The following is a 10600-nucleotide window of genomic DNA, read 5'->3' on the forward strand; positions in this document are numbered from 1 at the left end:
CAGCATCAAAATCCTCTCTTGTTCCGCGGAGCTGTGCGGGCGTTGGCTGGGATGGAGTTAATTTTCTTCCTACTAGCTCCTATGGGGCGATGTTTTGGATTCGTGATGGAAACAGTGTTGATCACACAGGGATGTTTTCATTATGGCCGAGCAGTGCAGCCATATGATATATGATATAGTGATGACCCCAGCTGACCAAAGGGACGTTCCGTGCCGTATGATGTCGTGCTCAGTGACAAACGTGGGGGGAGGCTGGTGGGGGGCTGCTGCTCGGGCATCGGTTGGTCAGTGGTGAGCAAGTGCTTTCCTTTGCATCGCTTGTCTGTCTCGGGGTTTAGTTCTCTCTCTGTGTTATTTCCTTGGCCATCACAATTTATTGTTACTGTTACTACCCTGTTTCTCCAATCATTAAAGGGTTTTTCCCTCAACCCACCAGCTGTCTCACTTTTCACCCCTCCGATTCTCTCCCCCGTCCCGCTGGGAGCAGTGAGGGAGCGCCTGTCTGCTGCTCAGTTACCGGCCGGCGTCAAACCACGGCAGTCCTTTCCCCACCCCTCACTCCACACCACGAACGTCAGGCCCAGGTCCCGCACCACCCAGTGCATCCTCAGGAGCCACCGCTCCCCTTCCCACCCTTTTGACAGGATGCACAGGCAGCACTCCCTCAGTCGACGGAGCACCCCTGTTAGACGTCCATAAAAAGTCCACAAAACGCCCACGGAGCCCATTCGGCCCATGCCTTCGGGCTCCACCCCTCACGCTGCTCCCTCCGGACAGGAGAGGTGGTGTCTTGCGGCACCAAAGTTCCTGGGCACCAAAGCCCGCTCAGGCCGGAACCAAGAGGTCGGTCCCCCTCGTTTTCAGGGTCCAAAGCGCCACTGTGTGCATCTAGCCCACCCTTTGCGTGCCCAAAGCCTCCTGTCCTCGGCCGAAATCCTCACGCTGAGGGCCCCCACCCGCCTTCCATGCCCCACGGCCTGTCCTCAGGGCCCACAGGTCCAACCCCTGAAGGCGGAGCCGGTCGCCTGGCAGCACCCGCCCAGGAGGGGAGGCAGCGGCCCGGGACAGCCAATGGCCTCAGGGGAGGCGGGGCAAGGCATGTGATTGACTGGAAGCAGGCAGCCAATCAGAGGAAACATCCCCACAGGGCAGGGCGGGCCCTGGTGTGTGGGAGGGGAGCGACGCCTCAGGCAGCCAATAAGAGAGAGCATCCCCGCAGGGGAGGGTAGGCCTGAAACCAGGGCAGAGTGACAGCCCAGATGGCCAATCAGACATGAAGGGCGGGCACTGCAGCCCAGCAGCCTGCCCCCCCGTGGCCAATCAGCGGCGGTAGCGCCTCAGGGGAGGAGACTGACAGCACTCCCGACCTATGAGGGCGGAGACCGAGGGGGGAAGAAGGCGGGCTCCGCTGGTGGCCAGGCCCAGCTTTGCCGTGGCGCCCGTGGGGCCTGCCCCGAGGCCCAGCAGCCCCCGGCCCAGGCCCGAGGCCCCTCTTCCCCCCCTCCCAGCCCTCCCTCCCCTCAGCTGCCCCTGTCTTCCGGAAACCCCCATCTCCAAGGGAGCCACCGCGTCCCAGAGAGTCAGGATGCCCTGGCCATGCCACTGGACGGCAGCCATGGGCCCTGGGGCTTCTGGCTGCCATCGCCACCGGCGTCCGCCCGACGGTGATGAGGAGGTGAGGCTGAGGCCGCAGGGATGGTGGTGGGGTGGGGGAGGATGGGGGAGGGTGATGCTTGCTGTGGGTCCGCCCGCCATCACATCCCCTCCCCGCAGCCCAAGTGACCCTGCAGTGGCCTGAAGGGTGTTGGGGAGGGGGAAGACGCAGCACCTCCTCCTCCTGCATTATGGTGTGGTGTTGGGGGAAACTGAGGGGATGGGAGGGACACTTTGCGGTGGGGAGCAAACTGGGACACACACACACACGCACACGCGCGCGCACACACACACAAACCGCAAATACAGCCCCCAGGCTCCCCCTCGGTGAACACAGAGTGGGGTAGGTGTACGACCTGCGGCTGGACATAGCCCACTTGGCCCCACAACATATTGGCCAAAGTCCCCTAAATGCACTCAAACCCCACTCCTTCAGGTGACCTGTCGGGGCGGCTAGCGGAAAAGTACAAGTATGCAAGAAACTCGAGGGCATGCCAGCCTTGCAGATCTGGGAGAAATAACTCTGAGGAGTCAGGGAACAGCTGGCCTTGCAGGTCCGAGATAAATAACCTTGAAGAAGTAGGGAGTAGGCAACAAGTTATAACTGTAGCTTCTAGCACACAGCAAAACAGTAGCTTCTAGCATGTAGCGAAACCACAAGTAGGAGGGATTATTGTAATGAAATATTTAGAGCTAAGCCAATCAGAAATGATAGAATTTGTGTAACTGTTAAGTAGCTGTATAAAAGGCTTTCCGACGCGTCTAATAAACTGACATTTTGCTTGCATCAAGCAGCGTCCCGTCTCTCAATCGTGGCAAATTGGTGACCCCGACGTGATGGGGTGGTGAACCGCCTAGCTGAGCGGCTTGCTGCGAGTCCCACGGAACATTGAATGAGCTGCTGAAAGGAAGCAGGAACTGGCCAGGAATCCCTCTGGATTTAAGAGGTGAGCTGTGGGAAACATGGGGAATCAGATGTCCCCCGCAGAGAGAGACGTATATGAGGTTATGAAAACGCTCCTCCGGAAACATAAAAAAGATATTTCCGGGCAGGACTTAAAGATTACGCTTAAGTGGGTACAAATGAAGATCCCCACTGTTACGGCCTCTAGTATTTTTACCCGGGAACTTTGGGACGATGTGGGGGTAAAGTTGTGGGACTCAGCGACGTCAGGGAATGCCGAGGCTCAGCGTTTGCTTCCGTGGTGGAGAAATATCTTTGAGGCTATTAAGGCACAGGAAAGGGGCCATAAAGACTCTCCAGATACTAAGGGGGAACCTTCATCAGCTCAGCCTTTGCTTCCCCCTCCGCTATCTCCGCGACGCGCTGAGTCGCCCGGACCCTTAAAGGTCTGTGCTGCAGGCTACCCTCCTGAGGAAGATCCGCTTGACCCGGGGCCCGTTGATGCTGATAAAGAGCCTGACTTGTACCCCCCTGACCCTCATGATACGTGGGCGAATATTAAACGTCAAGCTTTAAAAGAAGGTGACTTGGAAATAGCGCGAACGATAGTCGCCCCTGTTATTTATCAAGGCCGGGGAGTGCAGTGGGAGGCTTTGTCCTTCCCGGTGATTAAAGAGCTGCGCCGTACCGTCACAGAACACGGGCTCTCTTCCCCATATTTTGCGAGCCTGCTGTCTTCTGTCTTTGATACGTATGTTATGACTCCCCATGATTTAAAATCGCTAGCGCAATTGTTATTAACCCCTTCCCAGTATTCCCTCTGGGAGTCGCGTTGGAGGGGGGGCCTTCAAACTCTCCTCACCAGCTACGTGGGTCATAATAATGCTGCTCTTGCCGCACTGACCATGGAGCACCTTATGGGTACGGGTCAGCACTCTGATCCAGCGGCACAGGCTCGAGATTGTCCACGAGAGGCCCTGGAAGCGATCCGCAAAGAAGCAAAAAAGGCTTTACTCAAGATACCCGATTCCCGTAAACCTCAAAAGGCATTCACCTCTATTACGCAGGAACCTCGGGAGCCGTACATGCAATTCATTGATAGACTTAAGCAAGCTTTAGAACGCCAAATAGATAATACCGAAGCTCGAGAGATTTTGCTATTAAAATTAGCAGTTGAAAATGCTAACGCCGACTGTAAAAAATTACTTAAATCTCTCCCTAACCCAGCTCCGACTTTGGTTGAAATGGTAGAGGCTTGTAATCGTATTGGTACTGTGGACCATAAATTTGAAGCGATGGCAGCTGCTTTCGTAGCTATGAGAGGCATGTCTGGGGGAGGAAATTGCTACGGTTGTGGTAAACCAGGCCATATCAAACGAAATTGTCCCGCTTCTAATGGGGAGGCTAAAGCCCAAGTCCCTGGGATCTGTCCCCGATGCAGGAAGGGGCATCATTATGCTAATCAATGTCGTTCTAAGTATAATTTTCAAGGGCAGCCGATACAGGGAAACCGCTTGCGGAGTGCGGGGCAGCGACGCGCACAGACACAAGTATCGTCGCCGGTGAATCGAGCCATGCAGATGGGTGTGACCTCGCCACAAGTCTTCGCCCAGCAACAGCCGGTAGCGCCGGATTGGACCTGGCAACCTCACACGCAGTAACGTTGCTTGATTCCTCTGTTCATTTATTAGCAACTAATGTTTCAGGTCCTTTACCCCCGAAAACACAAGGGCTACTATTAGGGAGATCATCGGTTACCTTAGCCGGACTTTTTGTATTGCCTGGAGTAATTGATGCGGATACCGTTGGGGAAATTAAAATCATGGCCTGGACCCCATTTCCCCCTTGCACAGTACCCAAAGGAAGCCGCATTGCACAATTACTACTGATCCCGCAGAACGCAAGCTCTCTTTCGCTTCACCCACCTCCGCAGCAAAGACAAGGAGGTTTTGGATCTACTGGGGATCCACAGATTCTCTGGGTACAGTCCATTTCCCAGAAGCGACCACTTTGTCAATGTACTCTTATTCACGGCACTCAGCAAGTAATCCTGAATGGGATTATTGACACAGGGGCCGATGTTACCGTAATTTCACAGGCGAAGTGGCCTCCACAATGGCCTTTGGCAGCTGTGCCTCAGGCGCTAGCCGGAATCGCAGGAGTTGGTAGAAGCCACCAATCCTCGGAATTGATCCAAATCAAAGGCCCAGAAGGACGAGTAGCTTCCGTCAAGCCTTTTGTGCTGCCTGTTCCTATGGTCTTATGGGGACGTGATGTGCTGTTACAATGGGGAACTTCCATTCAGTCGCATTTTTAGGGGGGGCCATTGAGGTGCGCGACACCCTGGAACTGACTTGGAAAACTCAGACGCCCATTTGGGTAGATCAGTGGCCCCTACCACTCGAAAAGCTTCGCGCTCTCCAAGAACTGGTTACGGAACAATTAGCAAAAGGACATATAGTACCTACTACTAGTCCTTGGAATTCACCTGTCTTTGTTATTAAGAAGCAATCTGGCAAGTGGCGCCTGCTCCATGATCTCAGAAAAATCAATGATGCTATGGTAGATATGGGAGCTCTGCAGCCAGGGCTCCCTTCTCCAACTATGATCCCCCGCAATTGGCATCTCACCGTTATTGACCTTAAGGATTGCTTTTTTAATATTCCACTACACCCTGACGACGCTGCCAAATTTGCTTTTTCAGTCCCAAGTGTCAATATGCAAGCTCCTGTGCAACGATATCAGTGGGTTGTACTGCCACAGGGAATGAAAAATAGCCCGACAATTTGTCAATGGTATGTCGCTAAGGTACTTAGCCCTGTCAGGGTTGCGTTGCCTCAAGTTCCGTTATATCATTATATGGATGATATCTTGATGGCTGCGCCTCACCTTGAGCTCATGGAAAAGGCCGTAGCCCTTGTCACGGCCACTGTCAATTCGGCAGGCCTCTGTATTGCGCCCAAAAAAGTCCAGAAAATGTCCCCTTGGACCTACTTGGGTTGGCGCATCAGGACCCAGACGATAGTTCCCCAACCTGTGCATATACAGGCGGACATTAAAAATTTGCACGATGTTCAAAAATTATTAGGGACCATTACTCGGGTCCGACCCTTGCTAGGAATCTCCAATTCAGACTTAAGCCCTTTGTTTGAACTCCTCAAGGGAGATTCCGATTTACGCTCCCCTCGTCGACTGGGTCCTGAAGCCGCTGCCTCATTACAAAAAGTAGCGGAAGCCATTGCCTCACGGCAAGCACACCGCTGTGCGCCTGAATTGCCCTTCAATTTAATTATTTTGAACCCTGCACGTCAGCCATATGCTTTGATTTTTCAATGGGACCCTAACAATCCTGATCCCTTATTAATCATTGAGTGGGTCTTTTTACCCAACCAGCCCACTAAAACAATTTGCACGCAACATGAAATGTTTGCTTCCTTGATAATTAAAGCACGGCAGCGATTGCTTGCCCTGTCAGGGATGGACTTTGCTTCTATCTGTTTACCTGTAACTAATATGTACCTACAATGGTTATTCCAACAGTCTGATGCTTTCGTATTTGCCTTAACAGATTATTCGGGTCAACTAACCTCACATCCTCCGTCCCACAAGCTTCTACATGCTCATTTTAACTTAATATCCATACCAAAGAGATGTCACCAGCCCCTCCAAGGCCTTACTGTGTTCACCGATGGGTCTGGAAAAACACACAAGTCGGTGATTGTCTGGTGGGATGACCGCTCTCAACAATGGGAGTCGGACGTTGAGACAGTTTCCGGGTCCCCTCAAATCGTAGAGCTTGCCGCTGTTGTTCGAGCTTTTCGTAAGTGGTCTACACCACTGAATCTTATTACTGATTCTGCTTATGTTGCAGGCGTCGTCGAACGGGCAGAGGCCTCGGTGCTGCGTCATACTTCGCATGCTGATTTGTTTGCTTTGTTGCAGGAACTTGTTTTCCTTTTAACCTCTCGAACACATCCCTATTTTGTTTTACATGTTAGATCGCACACCTCTTTACCTGGGTTTATTGCAGAGGGCAATCGACGGGCCGATATGCTCACTCTGCCGGTACAAGTTTTACCTGACCGTATTGCACAAGCTAAGCTTAGTCATTCCTTTTTCCACCAGAATGCAGGGGGCCTCAAACGTCAGTTTGGCCTCACTTCTCAGCAAGCGGCGAACATTATCGCTGTCTGCCCTGATTGTCAAAAACATTCTTTTCCTACGGCACCAGGTGGGGTTAATCCCAGAGGCTTACAAAGCCTGCAATTATGGCAGACGGATGTCACACACTATCCAGACTTTGGGAGATTAAAATACGTCCATTCCTCTATTGACACCCTTTCAGGCGCTCTATTTGCCTCCTGCCATGTGGGGGAGGCGGCGAAAGATGTTTGCAGGCATCTGCTGCGTGCTTTTGCTACCTTAGGCATCCCTGCACAAATCAAAACAGACAATGGCCCTGCTTATATCTCGGCTGCACTTAAAACCTTTTTTATCTCTTGGGGGATCACTCGCATCACTGGGATCCCGCATTCCCCTACGGGCCAGTCCCTGATTGAACGCTCTCATCAGTCTTTAAAGCGCTTGTTACAGCAACAGAAGGGGGGAGTAGGGACAGCCACCCCTGAAGAACGTCTACAGAAAGCCCTGTATGTTTTTAACTTTTTAAATTGTTCTTTAATAGATAACAACCCTCCAATCGTTCGCCACTTTAACACAAACACTTCTTTCGAAGCCAGCGTAAAAGCTCCAGTCCTGATCCGCGACCCTGAGACAGGTAAGGTCTTGGGGCCATATCCCCTTGTCACATGGGGCAGAGGCTATGCTTGTGTTTCCACAGAACGAGGCCCCAGGTGGATCCCAGCGAAGAGCGTGCGACCTTTCCGTGAACCCCTACCACAGTCGGACGGCCACAACACCAATCCACAGCTAGATCATTCCCCTGAACAGCATACCGGAGAACATTCGGAGGACTGATGCAGTGCTCTTATGGACAATAGAGCAGAGACTCCAGTAGAACATATTCATTGCGTCACCTGTGGTAATTGTGACCCTTGGGTTTTATGTGACTGCTATCGCTGTGGTAAGAGATGGTAGCGACGGTTAACGTTGGCCAATAGATGGTGTCACAGTTGCCTAATATATGAAATTAGCATTGTAAGAATTTTGCGTGCAAAAAAAAAAAAAAAAAAGAGGGAAAAAGATTCCTTCAAACATTATGATCCTGTTAACACTTTTTTGTATATGTGCGGCCTGGACACATGCCAATCCTTTGCCAGGGTACCACCCTCACCTTTTTGACCCCCGTCAAAACGTCTGGGTTACTCTGGCCAGGTCGCTCAATACAACTAGCTTTTGTGCCAGTCTTGCTACGCCCAGCTCGCCCTTCATCACCTGCTTAGTAGGGGTACCACTGAATAACTCGACCTTTTTACTGTTTAATAACTCTATGACAACCTTACGGAAGCAGTACAGTATTTCCGGAAGGTTTCCTTTTTCATGGAAAAATCTTAAGGACCTTTTTGAAAAATACGATTATTGGGATGATAAATTGCCAATAGGGCCCGAGCCGCAGGAAATTGACTTAGTAGATTCTCTTAATGCTTCTCACTGTTTGTTTATTGGCCTTAGGTCATGGTCGGGGGCCCAAAAAGAGGGGCGCTTAGTAAAGGATTCTCCACCGACCGCCATTTCACCTATTGGTAATGCTACCCTCTGGCAACAACAATGGTGTTTGAGCATTGCTCGAGACGCCACTCACTCAGCCCCCGGTACCATGCTCCCTAGGCGGCTCCCCTTGGGGTTCTTTTTTATTTGCGGAAATAGAGCTTGGTCTGGGATCCCTTCCAACCCTAGAGGAGGCCCGTGTACTATTGGACAGCTTAGTCTTGGCACTCCTCACTATCATCCAAGCCCAAAACAGCGGTTACGTTTTACTCATGACACAACACAAGCATTAGAAAATACTTGCGACGATAATGTTAAGCTATGGAATCGCTGGGAGGTTTTTTTCGCCTCGCTATTTACCCCTGGGGTGGCAGCAGCGAGAGCCCACAGAGACTTAGATGCAATTGCCTGTTGGGTTGTTAAGCAAGCAAATGCTACCAGCCGCATACTATCTGAGATGGCTGAAGACTTGTCCACGGTACAACACGCAGTCCTGCAAAACAGAGCCGCTATTGACTTCTTGCTACTGGCCCACGGACATGGCTGTGAGGACTTTGACGGAATGTGCTGCATGGACTTAGAGGACCACTCTTCTTCGCTACATAAGCAAATTAAACAACTCCTCGCGCATTCACAAAAGGTGCAATCTGATATGGACTTCTTCGGATTGGGTGCTTTGGGTGATTGGTTTGGGCTAAAGGGCTGGCTTAGGAGCCTGGTACAATCTGCTGTACTCATATTAGTTATTATATTGGTAGGCCTTTTGATTCTAAGCTGCGTTCTTTCCTGTGTCAGGTGACTAAAGTTGTTCGACATACATGGTTTATTCAAAACGGCGATATTCCGAAGATTTACGGTAGTGTTAGTTCTGTCCAGCTCACTGAGTATGATGACCTTTAAACCCGTGCCTCAGTTCTGCCTTTAAAGAAACAAAAAAGGGGGAGATGTCGGGGCGGCTAGCGGAAAAGTACAGGTATGCAAGAAACTCGAGGGCATGCCGACCTTGCAGACCTGGGACAAATAACTCTGAGGAGTCAGGGAACAGCTGGCCTTGCAGGTCCGAGATAAATAACCTTGAAGAAGTAGGGAGTAGGCAACAAGTTATAACTGTAGCTTCTAGCACACAGCAAAACAGTAGCTTCTAGCATGTAGCGAAACCGCAAGTAGGAGGGATTATTGTAATGACATATTTAGAGCTAAGCCAATCAGAAATGATAGAATTTGTGTAATTTGTGTAACTGTTAAGTAGCTGTATAAAAGGCTTTCCGACGCGTCTAATAAACTGACATTTTGCTTGCATCAAGCAGCGTCCCGTCTCTCAATCGCGGCAGTGACCTGTGTTCTCCCACAGACATGGGGGATGTCTCCTCCTCCTCCTCCTCTTTGTCCTGTTCCTCCTGTTCATCCACTTCCTTTGTCTGTTCTTTCTTCTTCTGTTTCTTCTGATCTTTTTCCTATTCCTCCTTTTCCATGTCCTCCTCTTCCTGTTTTTCCTCTAATGCCTGCTGCTCCTGTTCCTTATGTGCCTCTTCTCGTTCTCCCTCTTCCTCCTACAACTCCTCCTCCTGTTCATTTCTTGTTCCTCCTGTTCCTCCCTCTGCTCCTCCTTTTCCTTCTCACCTCCTCTTCCTCCCACAAGAGGGAGTCCTTGCTAGAGAGTGGTTTTAACGAGAGAGTCCTTGCTAATGAGAGAGAGAAAGAGAGAGAGTCCAAACCTGCTGTTCTCCCCTGTTTTTCAGGGATTGAAGCAGGCGAAGTTTTCCACGGTGCTTTCATTTTTTCTGACAGCAAGGCAGGAATCTCAAGCATGGTCGATAAGGGGCCTCCGAGTCCATCACAGGCCTATGTTATCTAAGTGCAGATGTTCTGCTTGTCAAGCACGCAAGACTAAATGACGATTAGTGTGATACATGTGTTCTCCGACACCCCAGGTGCGAGTCACTTGAGCGTATTTGCAGTCCTCCTCACCAATCTTCCGTTACTGTCCCACATACGATTTGCGTGAGTACTATGTTGAGGTACGGCAGTCATAGTGCCATCAGAAGAAAAGCAAGGGAAAGAAGACGAGGATGGCGAAGAAGTTAAAAACTGTTACAACCTTTGACAGTGGAAACATGTCATTTAGAGCTTATACAAACAGTTTTCCTTCAATGTAACATTCTTTCTAAAGATGAGGAGGGGACGGTTTGCTATGCCCACATCAGAGCTCACTGAGGTTTTAAAACAAAACCCCCAAACAAATGGGTGCTGGAAAAAAGAGTAATGAGACTCAAGAGCCTTGTTGTTTTCAGTTCTACTGAAAGCGCAGGTCTTTGTTTTTTCACTTGTGCCTGGCAGCGATTGCAAAGAAAAAAGAAAAAAATCCTTGAAAGTTCC

General features: G+C 50.7%; 1 protein-coding gene across 1 annotated transcript; it reads left to right on the top strand.

Moving 5' to 3' along the window:
• The first annotated feature begins 1377 nt into the window (after positions 1-1377).
• On the top strand, positions 1378-9519 carry LOC141736725 (endogenous retrovirus group K member 5 Gag polyprotein-like). The gene is made up of 3 exons (XM_074571284.1): positions 1378-1675; positions 2449-4214; positions 7398-9519. The coding sequence occupies exons 2-3, from the start codon at positions 2617-2619 to the stop codon at positions 7444-7446; spliced, it is 1647 nt and encodes a 548-aa protein (XP_074427385.1). The 5' UTR covers positions 1378-1675; positions 2449-2616; the 3' UTR covers positions 7447-9519.
• Positions 9520-10600: the final 1081 nt, after the last annotated feature.

The sequence above is a fragment of the Larus michahellis genome, assembly GCF_964199755.1.
Source record: "Larus michahellis chromosome W unlocalized genomic scaffold, bLarMic1.1 SUPER_W_unloc_2, whole genome shotgun sequence".
NCBI lineage: Eukaryota > Metazoa > Chordata > Aves > Charadriiformes > Laridae > Larus > Larus michahellis.